Source organism: Oxyura jamaicensis, chromosome 6, assembly GCF_011077185.1.
Source record: "Oxyura jamaicensis isolate SHBP4307 breed ruddy duck chromosome 6, BPBGC_Ojam_1.0, whole genome shotgun sequence".
Lineage (NCBI taxonomy): Eukaryota > Metazoa > Chordata > Aves > Anseriformes > Anatidae > Oxyura > Oxyura jamaicensis.
The window spans coordinates 28,278,194-28,295,736 of record NC_048898.1 but is presented as its reverse complement, the minus strand read 5'-3'; the positions used below and the strand labels follow the sequence as shown (position 1 = coordinate 28,295,736).

The 17,543-nt window shown below is 35.8% G+C and overlaps 1 protein-coding gene across 5 annotated transcripts in view; it reads right to left on the bottom strand.

Annotated features, from left to right (window-relative positions):
• Positions 1-17,543, bottom strand: part of ATRNL1 (attractin like 1) — a 489,972-nt gene that overhangs the window by 152,225 nt on the left and 320,204 nt on the right. For 3 of the 5 annotated variants that reach the window (XM_035329979.1, XM_035329982.1, XM_035329977.1), the window contains exon 27: positions 4,637-4,723. The exons of the other annotated variants lie outside the window; for them this stretch is intronic. In XM_035329979.1, coding sequence (XP_035185870.1) covers positions 4,637-4,723 — 87 coding nt within the window. The remainder of the gene's footprint in view (positions 1-4,636; positions 4,724-17,543) is intronic. 5 annotated transcript variants of the gene reach the window in all.

Below are 17,543 nucleotides of genomic sequence, written 5' to 3'. Positions count from 1 at the left end.
CAGACTCTAAACAGTTTGGGGTCAATAAATATCCTGACAGTTTTTTATATTTTAATATAGTATATGAGTTTTAGAGGAAATGTAAAATGTCTTCACTCACATAAAGACTCTTAAAATGACATGTGTACTCCTATTAAATGTCAGATTAACAAAAATTTATGATTTTATGTGAAGACTGACAGCAATGTCAAGCCAGTATCTGCCTAGAAAAAAAAAAAAAAAAAAAGAGAAAAAGGTATATTTTCTTACACAAAGCTATGTAGTATATTTCTAAAAGTCATTACTTATTACTTATAAAGAGAGTACTCAATTTAAAAATGCAACATGCCAACAGGCAAAATGCAGGTGTAGATTCGTAACTTGCTTTGGCTCTTCTAGTTAAAAGCAACACTAGTCTAAATTCAAAGACACTAGTTCTGAAAGCATGTACAATCAACGAGTAATTCTTGGGAATGCTTAATGTGAGACACTGATGAGACAGAAAGAATCACTGTCAGGACATTTTCCATGGACTTCTGAATAAGAAATATAAAATAAAATAAAATAAAATAAAAACTTTCAACATAAATTTTTACTAACCGCTCTTTCTACCATGTGCTTTGCTTTTGTTTCCCGTCTGGAATACCCTCCAGCTGCATGTACCTACTGACACACCAAGGAAACCCAGCCAGAAAACCCAGGTACAGTATGCACTCCCACACACCAGGGGGGCAGCAGACTATTATATTTCTTTCAGAAACAAATAGAGGTCTGTTGAAAGCAAAACCCAATTTTATACACATGTGACAATCAGGAGTAAAGGTGAAAAATATTATGTACGCAAATGCTTGTGATGCATTGTGTAGTCATGTAATTATTTCTGTATGCTTTTGTCTTACTAAACAATCAGTTTCTGGTCCCACTCATCCATTTATATGAGCTAAGCATTCTTAGCCTGAATAAGGCTGTATTATCTTCAGTTGCTAAGAATCACATGCAGTAGCATTTCTCACTTGAATGAAGTCAAAGGAGATTGTGGGCCAGTTTCTTTCTTTTGAAATATACACACTGATTGTACAAAAATCCAAAATACTTTACTGTCCCAGTTCATCATCTGATAACTGGTAAGATCATCTGGTAGAGTTAAGACAAGCAAAACAAATGAGTATTGTGTCCTAGGGCCAGCTCATATGCTCTCAAGAGATCAAGCTCATGGAATTACAAAAATGTTATGCCTGCCAGTGACACAGTTCTATGCAAACAGTGCCAGGAAGAAAGACTGAAATAAACCATTCTGTTGCCACTGCTGGAAAATATTTGACAGTTGCATTCACTACACAAATGTGTATTTTAAAAAATAAATAAAAATGTATATATATATAAATATATATAAGAATATATATATAATATAAGAATATATATATAAGAATGACTTATTGCTAAGTATTTTGTCCCACCTTCTTTTCACTTAAAATGTAACAAGAATTCACATTTCTTAGTCAAGAACAAAATCTTCACTTATTAAAAAACACACAAAATCAAATAGACCTCACTTTAAGGCCATTCTCAAAATATTCAGTTCATTTTTCTTAAATTAACATATATTAACTACTTATAGTTATTTTTCCTGGAATAACTGCAAACAATGCTTTGCCTTTTTTTAGGAGTTGAAGGGCGTGTGAACAAGAAGCCAGAAAAACAAATTCTCTATATTATGTGGAAATGTGAGAATTAGTTAAGCTTATGCATAGTGAAAGTATGTATACAGTTCTATGTATACACTTGCTGTAACTAATCTCTGATTTTCAAAGATGTACTGCTGCAGCCCCTTACAGTCTGAAACTTCCATTCACTTCAACGTGCATTTTGGATGTTCTAAAATTTGCAATAGTGAACACTCACGTCCAGCATCCTACCCACATTTCACATCATGCTTGTAAAATAACTTGCAAAGACAAAGACCTTTTCTATTTTATTATTTCATTCTATTTTATTTTATTTTCCCGTTTCAAGAACCATAACTGGATATCTTTACAGGTGAATACTCCTACCCACACCATATCCCTAACCATACACAATACCATAAGCACACACAATGCCTCATGGTGCAAGAGGAAAAGGCAGAAAGAAATTAAGTTGTATGAAGAAATGAAGTAAATGTGTTCAAATATAATCACACTGAAAGATTACTAGTTTAATCAAAATAATTGGGTTTTGTAATCCAATGACTACAGAAGATGTTTTTCTTTGCAGTGTTTATGGACAATTGTTATAAACCGAGGACTAATTAGCAACCCAACAGTGGAAACATACTGTGATTCTGAATATAAAAGGTCAATAAACTTAAATACCTCTACTGAGGCACTGTGTTGATAGCACCTGGCTAAGCATAGCACCTTCAAGACCTGGCTCTAAGCCCCAGCTTCATTTCCTCAACACTGGGCACTTTGCAGACACAGAACAACAACAACAACAAAAAATAGTCCTGTGAGAGCTTGCAATAGAGGTATAAATCAAAGCTAACAGGGAATACTGCATGGTCAGAAGCAGGTCAGTCATGGTGGACAAATGTATGAATAGACAGTTTGGCCGTGTCACCTCAAGGGTCAGTTAGGCAAAGTGGAGCTGAAAAAATGCATTTAAAGTAAAACAATAATTTGACTGAGGAGTTGTTTAGAAGGAACTCATGTGTTTTCTCATGGTAGGATAATTGTAGAGATTATGAAAATGTGTATATAAACGTATATCCTGGTTTTTGCTAGATTATGTGCCACTGATCAGTCCCCCGTCTTACTCAAGCACAGAACAGAAATTTAAACCAGCAAGACAAAATATCACGCAGCATGTGTACTGGTATACAAGATGGAGAAGAAAAACAGCTCTCCACATATTTTCACTTTAGAATCATCTTTTTATGCTGTGTTTTGTATAGGGCCAATGTGTGTGTTAAATTTCATTTTCATGCATAAATGTGTAATACAAGCCATCAGACTGTTAGCTTCACTGCCTTAAAAAAACAAAACCTACTTCACTGATGGGTGGGAAAAAAAAAAAAAAGACTTCATTAAGAATCAGGCTGTGAAAAAATGACAAATTTCCTTTTGTACAAATTGTCTTTTGTAGTGGTAGGTATTGTGTTTGGCAAAATTCCATAACATTTGCCCTTCTGCATACTTTCTTTTCCTAGTTACAGAATGTTCAAATAAAATTATATATTCTAGCTTATAAATCAAGATGCCAGAGATTTTCTCAACTAGTTCATTAAGCTGGAAAAGTTTCTCTAGTGCATGATTTAAATGGGAGTCATTTTAATGACAAAAGCAACCTTACATATCAAATCGGATATTTTAATCATTGCTATGCCAAGGGAGAAATGATTTCAAGTTAAATCATTCTTTTCATTAGATAAATGATTTGTATCATATTGAAGGAAAACAAAAACAAACAAACAAACAAACAACAACAAAAAATACTTTTACAGCAATTCATGCTTTCTTAATGTTTAAAAACTGGATGATAATCAGTTGTGGCAGTAAAAGGTTTAAAATCTGCCTAGTACTTCCTTTTGGTTAGCTCTAATGACAGCTAAACTTTGATCCCCATGTGTCATGGCGGCTTTACAGATGGCCTTTAATTTGAGATGGCTCTCAGATTAGCTGTATGAGAATTCTAGGCACCTAACTTCAGCAAATTAGGACTGCACTGTTAGAAGTCTTCACATAGGCTGTGAAGCCATGGTGCCTAATTTAGGCAGAACCCAAGGCAGTATGATGCTACTCTGAGATAACTGTGTTCAGTACTAGAGATTCTAAGAATAAAACAGACAAAAAGCAGCAATTAAAACAAACAGTAATTAAAACAAATACAAATTAAATGTATTTCAGGAAGTATATTATCTCGTAATATGCCATAGCAGCAAATAGAACATTATGTGAAGTGCTATATATGCGATGCTACCAAGACATTTCATCAAATAATAGTTACATTTACAAGCTAATTTACAAAACTAAACATTAAAAGAAACATTAAAAATCACACATACTTTAAAATCAAGTTTAATAATTTTATGAAGTAAATCTTTTGTAAACTTTTAGTTAGCTGAAACTAATTATTGACTAATTTAAAGGGAAATGTTAATGACATTGTTCAAACAAGGTGGCTGAACAGAAAGAATAGTACAGAAAATTAGGTTACTTAAAATGAAAGATTTTCATATACAAGTATACACGAAGAAAATTCCATTAGCTCCCAAGACAGCATTTGTGATGTACTTTGCTGCCTGACCTGATAAATCTGTGCTGTGTCAGTTTTCACTCAACAGTTAATATTTGACTACACTAAATTAAATTTAACGGTGATAATGCACTCACCAATCTTCTCACCATTATTTTGCGTATCTTAAAGCTGAATCTTTTATCACAGTGAGAGCAAAAAATTATTTTCCCATGCTTCCACCTCTATTTTGTTTACACTCTTTATAGTGCCTATCCCCTGTCTTATATGGACACATTTGACCCTGGTGCTACTGAAGTATATATAGAGATACTCTGTTCATTCAAACAGAACAAGCTCTGAAGAAAAAAAAAAAGGCTGTGATTTCCAGAATATTTATTTTCTCTAACTTTAGAAAATACCTACAAGTGATAAAACACATTACCTGTACAGTTTTTGGATGCTCTGTACTTTCTGAAAAGTGTTGACTAGAACTACAGAATGTAAAACTGGATGCCTCCCAGCTATTCTGCTGCCAGGATAAAGCAAAGAAAAAATACATAAATCTTATTTTTTTTTTTTAAATTGTTGCAGTAAAATATGAGATAAATACAATGCTTCAGGAGAAAACAAAATTCAAAAAAAAAAAAATCCACAACCATCACTTCAGTTACAAACTTTTTTCCTCAGGGAATACACACAAAATACTTAAGAAAGTACAGCCTTTTATTTTTATTTAAAAAGTGAGAGGAAAGAACTAACTTCATCTTCAAGAGAGGCGAGATAGATTATGATTAATGTCTTAAAATATCGCTGTTCTTCCACTGAGAATGTTCACTTGCCAAAACAAAGATGTTTAATGCCCAGATCCAGGCAGCTGGATCAGCAGCGTACACAGATCTGTGTAGGCAACAGAACATAAATCATGGAAGACTTGAGAAGCCACTGCAGCCCCTATGATTTTACAAAACATCACTGGAAAGCCAAGGGACTGCCCAAAGACTCCGCATCAGACAACATTCTTCACCTGCAGAATAGGCAGAAGGCAGTGCTCTGCCCTTGAAGCCACATTGGAGCACACGGTGCCTTAGTGAGAACAACAAATACATTCACTGCAATAATCTAAAATAGAAGTACGTGAACTTGCATCAGTGTGGCAAATTACAAATCCCACTGTAGCCTGCCTAACCAGATGCACCTTAAAACATCCTTGTCCACCATGCCTACTGGATGACAGTGAATAAACTGAACCTCTGGTCAAACGCCCTTCAAATCAGCACGAATCTACAGTTCCAAGCAAGCAGTATCTTCTTCTTGTTGGAGCATTAGCCAGCTCATTGTCTTCCAAATCCAATTTCACAGATACTCTGTGAAGGCAGAGACAATGAAGACCTTCCACTGATACAGCTTAATGAAATAAATCACAGAGCCCCAGGTCATCATCATGCTGATGACAATGAAGCCTACACTGTGTGCTCCCTTTCCTGGTGACATCATATTTCGTGTATGATAGGTTCCATTTGAGCCTTGCAAAAAAATCAATCTTTGGAATGGAAAAAATCCTTCAAAAGTTATCCTTTAAGTCTCAAAGAGAAAATAAGGATGCCTATTTAAAGAAAATAATGTAACCCAGTATGGAGCATGGCCAGATAATTAGCAAGAATAAATATTACAGTTATGACTAGTGGATGGGTCACTGCTTCAGAACAGCAAGATCCAGATTCATGACCCTCTTCTTCCAAGGACATCAGATATACAGTCATAGAGTATTAAAATAAATAAATAAATAAATTGCACCTTGGATTGCAGGGCTCAGTTACTCAGGGCACGGGCCTTAAGTTAACACAAGTCACTAATGAAACAATGAACCAATCAGAAGGGAAAAATACTGCCTTTCTTTTGCAAATCACTTATTAGTCAATACAGAATTTGTCTTTTCCTTTGTCCCAGCATAACTTTTGCATCACATTCAGCTTGAAAATCACTATACCCAAGCAAATATATATATATATTTCTGCATTTTTTCAAGACTATAATACTGCTTTGCAATGTAGCTGCTGCCTCCTCCAGCCCTCTTTGACAACTTTGACAGTTCCCTGAAGACGATATACTCCGTAACTATTGCTTCTCCCATATGCCCAGGATCTCTTGCTACGGGACATGAATGTTTTAATATAAACATGGGCCCAATAGGAGAGGAAGTCAGTGCCTAAATGCTTTTGAGGACTTTAGTCTTTCCAAATCTCAGTCTTCCATCTATAAACTATGTATACCAATACTTTCTCAAGGGTTTTGGAGGTTCCACCCATTTAATATTATCAAGTGTTCACGTAACACTGTAATAGAAATACGTTCCAAAAGTACACAGACTTCATAGACAAGCAATATAAACAGGAATATAAAAAATGGTTGGCAGATAAGTTGCTAAAAGCAGTCTTTATACTCAAACAAATATAAACAATGTTATTTTCAAAACTGAATCAAAGAATCAACCAAATGTCAGAATATTAGACAATGCTTGGCCTTTATAATTTTAGTATACTACATAATTCCATATTTTTTCAAAAAGCAGACATTCACAGCAAAATTAATTCCTTAAAAAAAAAAAAAAAAAAAAAAGGCACACACCTATCCACTTCTTCCTCATGTTCTTAAGAAGAAGCCCTTGAAGAGGGTAATAAAAGAGACAAAAGCAGCATGAATAAATGTGAAAGCAAACTAAACAGCCTGCACATTCAGAGGTGAGCATGTGAAATTACGTTAAATCTTCAAAAAATGGATGATGAGGATAGCTCACAACCAAATGCCATGTATTTCACTGCCAGTGATGGGAGATGGGAAATTTTGCAGAAGACCTTATATTAATGATAAAATTCTGCTTTATAAAGAGAATGTCTGTGGGTGCAACTTCCAAAGCATAAAGTAAAAGATTCATATAAGAATCATAAGGTCTAATTATCAATTTACTCATTCATGAATTAATCTATTTACATGGTATGTTAGAGTGAAAAGTATGTATCTTTAACTGTTTATTTACAATATTTAGAGAAATTTTATGAATATTTATCTAAAGTAATTATTCCTCATAAGTGTTAACAAATATAAGCAGCATAGAAAGTCCACATAATTCATTTTCAAATCAAGTAACTCTCTTTTTTATTCATTGCAAATTGTATCATTCCTCACCTTTGTTTAAATAGAAAACTTCTGTTGTTCATTTTTTAAGGAATAATTTTCAGAAGTATCAATACTTAATGCATGCTGCCAAGCCACTGAAAGAACAGAAGTATATAGTATATCCCTGATACTGAAAAGAAGGAAATTTTGGAAAATTACCTTAGATTTGCTTTAATATTTCTTTATTTTGTCAGCCAGATCTCGAGTTAACCGTAGCAGTTAATGTCACATTCACACTCGTGGCCATCAGCTTGTACCTCAACGAGCACAGCCAACCTACCAGCCTTGAAAGGGCAGTCCTAGACCACTTAACATCAATGCACAGTATTCCTGCAGAGATCGTTATCTTGTCATCACTTTGTTAATATCATCCCTTGCTAAATAACCTTTCACGGGCTTTCCTGTTTGTTCATATCAAATACATGTTACTTGCCCTCAATTTCAAAATCCCTTGCAATTTATTCTCCCCTATCCAGCATTTCTCATATGCTGTCATTATGGTTCCCGAATCATTAATGCTGTCTTCTGAAATTAGAAGCCCATTTGTACTTTCTTCTACACTATCCTGTCAGCTACCCAAAAACTTAGGTCACTGTCAACTTTCCAATCAGTTCTGACACTACGTCTCAGAAAACTGGGCAAAACTGAACCACTGGTATACTGAGATAACTCAGCCCTATGGACTTCCACATTGCACCTTGTCATCTGATAGACCACCTTTCACTGCATTTTGACCTGCTATTTTTTTGAATTAGCTTTCCAAAAGCTAATCAGGTTTAAAGCTCTGTCAGACAGAAATCAATTCAATGCTTCAGGTACTTATTTAAAAGGACCAAACCCCATGTGTGTTGACCATAAGCGATCTCTCAGGAATCACAGAAACTGAGATTTCAGTGACTCAGGAAAATATCAGACTTCAAATTCATTTAGTATTTTATATTTGTTGGTGTAATTCAAGAACCGGCACAAAATGTATGAGGGTCCAGTATGCCACAGTAAGACAAAATGAAATCAGACTAGATTGTTTACTCAGAGATTGTTTAGACTCCCCCAAATAGGACAGTTTTATTTTAGTGTGATGTCTGTACCTTAGCTCTGATAAATTTATCATGTGACATGGGGGATAATAAATGATTTTATGCAGCAGTAGTAGACGAAACTACAGGCAACCCGAAACACTTCTAAAATCAAGTGTTATTTTGTAATACCTGCAGTTGTACTAGAGGGCAGGACTTCCAGACCACTCAGAGACATTCATTAAAATGTCTTGCAGCCAGCAAGTTCCCACTTGACAGATCCTGCCCTTTAATAAAATCAAGTTATTCCTCTTTAAACATCATTGGCATTTTATAGGCTGTTAAAAGGAACAGATCGCAGTATGTTTATATTGCTCTGTGTCTCCCTGATTGCGTCTCATTCTGATAACCACCTGTCTGACTAAGCTTTGATTGGGTATGTATCTTCTGCAAATAATTCAATAGGAAACAAACACGTTACTGTTGTGTTAAAACCAGAATGTGTATTGGGACTGAAGATTATTGGTCAGTGCAGGAATTTTGCAGGCATCTGGTCTGTAGTTCACATTGCATGCAGTGAATTATATCTCAGTAATTGAGAATGATGAATGATTTGACCCTCTTAAATATATAATGAGGGAAAAAACAGCACAGTAAGAGACAAGATTTAGGCAATTGTAGCCTCCAGGAAAAAAACATTTGTAACCCAGCACCACCTACAAATCTCAGTGGATGTTTTGGTTGGATAGTGTGTCCTACCTTCGGCAATACATCTTGCATTATGGGCAAAAAGAAACACTAATATTTATCTTCTACACCATCAAAACCCATATGTAATCTAAATAAGTTAGAGGTTTTTGCACAATGAGGTTAAAAAAAATAACCTTTGATTTGGGGATTTTTTTTTTCTCTGCACAGGTATTTTATAAATCACTCTAAAATGCAGGAGTATTAAAATAAGTGTTACACAAGACAGCTAAATTATTCTTATACCATTTAATGTCACATTGGCAAGATAATACCTCTTTCTGCACATTCCTCTGTAGTACTGTGATGACATTACCAAACTATAAAGTTAACCGCAGATCCAGAACTCAAAAAGCATGATAATTAGTAATTTCATGCTGGCATTTCACACTGGGATGTCCTGCTGTGGTTAGAGACTGGCCAGGACCAGCCTCCCATTCATACAGATACGGAAGACAGAGGTCGGTTCACTTCTGGCATGATTTGCCTCTTCTCCCAGCTGGCTGTCCTCCTGCCCACTGCACTGTGTGGAAACATCAAAATGCAGCACCTCTTGTCAGACTTTGGAAAAGATGCTGTCCCCAGAGCAGCAGAATTAAATCCACTGATGGCAAGGCAGCTACACAGCTTGGGGCTTTGGGCTTGATTTATTATTTTGCAGCACTAGATAGAAAGAGGAGCATATTTGTTCATATACTGTTCCTAAAATCTGTGTTAGAAAGTATTAGGCAACATTGCTGGGGGAATTTGGTTTGTGCTGTGGAGGAAAGTAGAAGGCAGAGAAATGATGAATAGATAAAAAGAAAAAAGCTAAAAAGTGAAAAGAGTTTAAAAAATGACTAAGGAGATAAGGGGAAACCACTCTGGTATTCTTGCTTACTTTTCTTATTCAGACAACCAGTTGCTAAAAGCAGTTTCTGGTCACCATTAGAAAAGGTCACTAAAAAAAATTCATTGCTCTCTTTTGTCTATGGTTCAGAAACATGCTTGCTTAATGTTGCAGAAGATGAGCACGTGAATAGTATGCATTTCTGTTCTGGCACAAGGACTGGATTTAAATATGAATGGGGACATCTCCTGCAGCTGACAGAAGTGCTCACTCATTCCACCACTGTGGCAGAGATGTTACCTCCAACTCCAGGGTCCCATTTTCAGAGCAGCAATTCAGATAATGCATATTTATAATGTTTTTAAAGCCGAATGAGTTAACAAATCACAAAGACCTTGAATTACACAGGAAGTAGCAAAATCCAATTGGGTAGAGCCTTAATTTGATACATCTGTATTGTGTGATGGGCTCCATTGTACGGACTCCATCCTGCTCCATGGCAGATAGAGAGTATATTGAAAGCCCTATATTTGTGCTCTGAAAGACAGCAGCTGCTTCCCATCTTCCATAACATCTGAAGAGAGTTTTACATTCAGAGTACTCACAAGCCAAGAACACACATGTCTAATACAGGCTGATGGAGAGAGTATTTCTCCTAGTACCCAGTCTATCGGCTGCTCAGGAAAGCTACATGTGGCAAACAAAAGAGGAATTGCCAAAGAAATAAGTAGAGCTGTTAAACGTGCTGCAATAGAATGAGAAAACACTTTTTTTTTTTTTTTTTTTTTTAAACTAACATTTCAAAATGCTGTGATAGATCTGTAAAACTTTATATAGCACATCCATGTTTTCAATGCTGGGAGCTGCTCTCCACAACAGATTCTCCCCCCCTCCCCCCCCCTCCCCCCAGCATTTTCTATAGTGCTAACAAATTAAAGATAGAAGAAAAACAGAGAAAAGTAATCCTCTATAAGGCTAGTCTTATTACCCATTCTCATTGTAAGCTTTTTCTTATTTTTTCTAATCTTTAGTTGATTTTTTTGTAGTACTTTTTACCTGACTCTTGCAGTACACAGCTATCAGACAAAAATACATCTCACTTTTCACTTTCTAGATGGGACTTTTTATTTATTCTTCTGTGTTTTAAGCTTTGTATCAATAACTTTTTTGTTCATACATTAACCAATTGCTTACACAAACATCTCAGATCTTTCTTCCAAATCACTCCTGACACACTGTAAAATATATTCAACATCTCAGGGCTGAAAACTCATCTCCATTTCACAAAACTACCTCTTTTGGGGATTTTTTAGAACATGCCTGCTTATGTGTTGCTATGTACAACCTGGCACCAAGGAACTGTCAAAGATTAAGTGGCCTATTTATTTACTAGCATAATACAGATGATGATGATTAAAACAAAAAAAGTTAGTTTTCTGTATATGCTGTCTTTATATTCCTGTTACCAAATCTGGTATCTCCCAGTGTTGAGCTTAGCCAGCTCTCAGAGACCGGCAACCCTGAGACAGTACTTACCAAAGCTAGCCACAGAACATCCAAATAATGTGAATATTACTAAGTTTCTTATCACATTATTTTGCGTACTGGAAAGATACCATATTATAAACACAAAAGTAATATTGTCTAGACATGAGAAAAGTCAGTCAGATGTTAACAAACAAAACCCAAAACAAAACCAACCACCTGGTAATTTACCCATTTCTGCATTTTACCCAGAAGGTTTTGTAATTCATAAATGAATGAAAAGCTACCAGAGTTCTTTTTTTTTTTTTTTTTTTCTAAAGGCTTTTATGTTAATTGAGTTTGCTCTAAACATTTTCATATATCACATCAAGTATTCGATGAAGTGCCAAAGCACTTTGTTAACAAACTTATTTCCCAGATGTGGCTAAAGCAGGGACAGAAGGCTTGAATGTTCTAACATACCTAACAATTCAATTACAGTTATCTTATGGTGCCATCACATATTTTTCTTCAACAATCAAACAACCTCAGCTGGAAACTCCAAGCAATAACATAAATAAAGGACCATCTGGCAAGAATAATTAAGGAAGGCTGGAAATAAAACATTAATTAGTGCAGTAGTTCAAACGACCTTCAAAGGCCTTATTATGAAATTATATCCAAAACAGATAATCATTTATTTCATGTTACAGTTATATTTAACTAAGCATGAATAAATAATAATATCATTTTAGGATGCTATTACATTGTTATTGACTCAAACTGCATTTGAAATTGTCTTATTTTTCTATAACAATAAAATTAGAATGGAAAACAACCTACGACAGTTTAGAATGGCAGCCATGGTTTTCCCCTGTTTCACATCAGTGAGCCAGATGAATCAAGCTTGCCTCAAAATTTACATACTAGAAAGGAATAGAATGGTTTGCCGGGACAATATGCATGCAACTAATTGCTTTTAAATCATTTACATTTGTTTTCTCCATTCCAGAAGAAAAAGAATGGAAATCTAGAATTACTTGCTTCTTGATCTATGAAATGAAATGGCAAATATTAAGATTTATTAAAATCTCTTCTATATAGGTATATACATTGCCATCACAAACTCATGGAAAATATCTTCTTATATCTTTCAACATCTTTGCTACTTTTACTGATGATCTTAAGTTAGTTGCAACTAAAAGAAATCAACAGATTTCAACATAACTTGAAGACAGGTAATGGTAGTCTCAAATGCCTTTCTTATCCCAAAATCAACACAATGGGAAAAAGATTATTTGAGATGCAATATAACCAAGTTGTTTAGAGGAAAAAACAAACAAACCAGCTCAGTACTTCTTGTAATTCTGTACCTTTTCCAAATTGCGTTTAAAATGTATGTATAAAATATTAACAAAGTTACATCTGTATATTTTCTGGGTTTGTTCTTGTAGTTGAGCATTATTGGGAAAATATTCCACAGCAAAGGATTTTTAAAAAGGACTATAATTAAAATACATTATTTTATATTATCTTAATACAAAACTTGTCAACCAGCCAGTAAGAGTAGAGCTTTCCATTATTTGGTGGAGTCACCTTCTCCTTATCCCCAGTCTACAGGATGTCAAACAACTGAATGAATTATCTTGGACCACAGCCAATTGCATGTCCTTTAGTTATGAGCCAGACAATGACAAAGCTCCTGAAAGTCTCAGACATCATCTGGATAAGCAGGCACAGGGGATGAAATCTTCCTTAGGGAATCTGTGGACCAGATCCACTTTATGAAGATCCTTTACTAACAAAAGGACTACAGGAGTCCTCAATGCCACTGAATGCCAAGGGGAGCCAGATGAAATGTTGCAGTTGTATTATTATTTCCACTATTGACTTTTGCCTAGCACATCTTCACTGCACCAAACAAACGGGGCAAACAGTGCAAATGCGATTCTATTGGTGATACTGAAGTAATGAATTTCAGTTTTGCTCTTTTATCTTTCTTAAAGTTAGTAACTTACCGCTGGAAACTTTACTAAGATCACAGATACATTGCTGATACATGGTAATGTTGCTTTTTACACTGAGAAATTAACATGGGATAAGCTAGTATGTGAGCTCAGCACTGCACCCACTGCTAAGGATATAAATTACTACCAGAGCCTGCTGTTATTCTTTCTTTAAAATGACAAAATTATTGCAACACACAGGCCCACAAAGTAGTAGTGAAAAAAAAAAAATTACAGAGAAATAACTGGCCCTTTGTTACCTGCCAAACTTTGGGAGTGGGGCATAAGAGACACCGTGCAGCACTGGTGAGGCTGAACCTTGAATATTCTGCTCACTTTTGGGCCCCTTAGCACAAGAAGGACTTTGAGCTGCTCAAGGATGTGCAGAGAAAAGCAACGAAGCTGGTGAAGGGACTTGAAAACAAGAGTTATGAGGAGCAACTGAGGGAATTGGGGCTATTTAGCCTGGAGAAAAGGAGGCTGAGGGGAGACCTTACTGCTCTCTACAACAAGCAGAGTGGATGTCAGTCTCTTTTCTTAGGTGACAGGTTGTACGACGTGAGGAGACAAGTCTCAAGTTGCTCCAGGGGAGGTTTATACTGGACATCAGGGAGAATTTATTCACAGAGAGTGTGGTCAAGCATTGGAACAGGCTGCCTGGGGAAGTGGTGGATTCATGATTCCTGGAGGCACTTAAGAGATGTGTGGATGTGGCACATCTCACAGTTTTGAGATGGAACTTGGTAGATCAGGTTGATAGTTGGACTTAATCTTGAAGGTCTTTTCCAACCTAAATGATTCTATCTTTCTATGAATCTAAACTAACAAAAGCTGATGAGTAACAGATGCTGAAAGGAAGTAGAATCCAGACAATATCCATCCACTGCAAAAAGTGCTGAAAGGAAGGAAGCAAGCTCAGATATTTGTGAAAACAGGAAAAAGAAGGACCTAAAAATGTGTGAAGGTTATAGGAAGGAAGTTCTTACAATTACCTGAGGGATGGAGAGAAGAAATTACCAGGGAATGAAAGGAAGGTGAAAAGGCATAGGGCAGACTGTAATAACTCAAAGATATAAAGGAGGGAGGTGTCAACTCACCATCATGAACTATAAATCAACTGCAGACTTGTCAGCTGGGATCAAACTTGTGATGAGACAAGGAATACAGATCCAGAAAGTGGAGCTATGATTTCTCTGACAGAAACCCTACTTAGTTAACATAGAGATCTCCAGAGACTTCTGTGATCACCTTCCTGCGGTAGCTGCAGAACTGCCTCTCTAATTCTAGTTAGGATGCTTCAGACACTATGACTCTGCACATGGATAGGGGAAAGCAGGTGGTGTGACAGTCTGTGCAACGACCTGAATGAGTCTGACTTTCAAGATCAAGCAACGGGTAGTGAATGGGAGAGATGCTGCTGCTCTGGCTTTCCTAGTTGCCCGCCCTAAGTTTTTAGGTAGATGATCTTGTTGTAGGAGAGTAGAGAGTTAGGTGTATCATATTCAGGCTTATGAAAGAAAAATATGTGTTTTGTTTTTTTTGTCCATCAAAAAGCTGAAGTTTCATTAAAAAATACATAGGATGGGCCAACATAACCATAAATATTTGGTCATTATTTTCATTGTCTTTAGTTCTCCTGTCTCCTAAGTACTGTTCTGCAATAGTCAACTTCTAAAGAACTGTGAGGGAGCCCAGGCTGTCATATCCTCTAATGCCATCAGCTGAGAGTACAATAACAATAACATAGCTGTACCTCATCAGTATCACACTGCACCTGAGGGAGACTGGAAACCCATCTGATATTTTACGTGCTCCTGGCTGTTACGTCCCACTTCCCAGGAAAGAAGAAAAACTCAAAAATAGTAAGATGGTGTAAGATGGTAGCGACACACGACTATAGAGGCCCCCGGTGTGACTGTACCAGTGATGACAATATGATTCTGATGAAGTGGTGACAAAACTTTCACTTTAAATTTTACTAGGTTTTCCAAAATATGTAGTGGTGTTGGTATGAAATATTTTTTGGTGAGAAGATGAAAAAGCCTTTTCTGATTTCCAGTCAGTCTTTTTGGAAGGTATTTTGGTACTTCTCTGGCCTTTCTAGGGAAACAGGTACAGAGACCCCCTTCTTTTCAGAAGAAAAAGGGTAAATTGTGAAAGGCAATGCATATTCCTCTTGAAGCTTCTTACTTTCTCAGAGACATTTACTAAGGGCAGAAAGAGAGTATATATTATTTTCTTAGAAGCTATAACTTAACAAATGAGTACAGATTACTCTAAGATAAGGACTTGCAGAGTGAAAGGTTGCTTTTCAGATGTGTCTGGCCTAAACAAAATAAACAGCTTGAGTATCCATCATTAGCAGGCATAATAGCTCTGCAGGAGATACAGCTTGAACCTTGAAGAGCTATGCTCTTCAATTAAAGCTAAGAAAATGCAGGAAAATCAAATAGAGAAGAAAATATTCCCTTAGGGAAGTTCTGTATGAAAAACTATGAAAACAATTTTCACTAATAATAGTTTATATCGTCTGACTCATAGAAGAAAGGTTAATGTCAGAACGACACCTTTTGTCACTCTTAGCAAGAAGACACTGAGAGAGAACCGTAAGATTTCACTGAAAGAGAATCCTTAAGATTAATTCTAAAGACGACATCATTTGGTTAAATCTTAAAAAGATAAGCAAAACATACACAAACAAAAGCACAACACTCTGTGAGCAAAATCAAACAAAACTCTTTTGAAATATGATAATCACTGAGCGCAGAATTATGACCTAACTTGTCAGCAAACAGGAAATATATTGGAGCGAGTAAGGTTCTATAGCAAAAGCTTTCAATCACTGGTTCATCGTGAGTCTACACCATTCCTAGAAGGATCACACTCTTCACATTCTGGAAAAACTGTACATTTAGCTCTTCAATGAATGACAAAATATATCATCAATACCGGAAACCATTTTGTATCTCTCTATTGAAATTAAATAAACCCAATAGGAAACAATGGGCTTCTAAACCGGCCACACAGCAGAAAACACTGCACATAACTAGACAATTTAAAATATCTTGTCAATATAATTGTAGTGGTTATGCAATGTAAATCAAAAGGATATCAGATAGACCATTCTTTACTCTCCGGAAAATAAACATCAAGCAGAAATACAAAGCCAATTTTCACATTTGCTTTGATCAAAAAGATGAAGTATAACTTCTTGGGAGTATATTAGAAATATGTCCATTTATGTTAGAATTTCTTACCCTGCAGTTGTCGCTATATAAAGAATGCAGTATAGGCTAACATGATACCAATAAACTGCAAACATAAGTTAATTCATTTTTCTTAAGCAAAAAGATGATAGTTTGTGAAAATGCTAACATAAGCATTCCACAGCATTCACTCCATTCTGTTAGAAGAATGTGGACTGGTAAACCAAAGCTTGATGACTGGACCTAAAATATTATATGACTACAGATTCATTAGTGTAGGGACAGTAACTCCATTAGGCTTAAGAGTAGTCAATTAAATAGATTTTCTACATACTATTTGCTTACTAACCAGTGGTCAATTAAAGTCATTGTTCCAAGATGATTTTTAAGAGCTATAAAAGAATGATTTTAACTTCTAGGAGAGTGGAAGTCAATCTAAATCCAAACACTTGTATCTCTAAGCCTTTGAACCATCCTGTTAATAGGTCACTGCTTAATATGGTTGATCGAATACAAGTACTATTATAGGAACTAATGAACTGCTTTTTGTGTTGCATGAAATGGAAAAATCTCTCTAGGTGAAGTCATTCGGAGAACAGCAATGATCATTTGCCAAAGCTAATAAAAGTTGATGGCAATTATAGCATACCACGCATCAAAAATGTGAATTTGTTAAGTATGTTTTAATAGATGAATTGTTTCAATAAAAAGTACAAAGTGGTTTTATGTATAACTTTTTCCTTACAAAAAAACTATTATGCATTTTTCACACTTTCATCTAACATCTACATTTCAACTGTCATTACCAGTGACCTAGTGACAGGAATACACTAAAGTTGGCATTTGTCAGAGCTGACAGTACATTGGAAATAAGAGCAGCAGTGTTCTTCTCCCAGCTCTGCCCAGA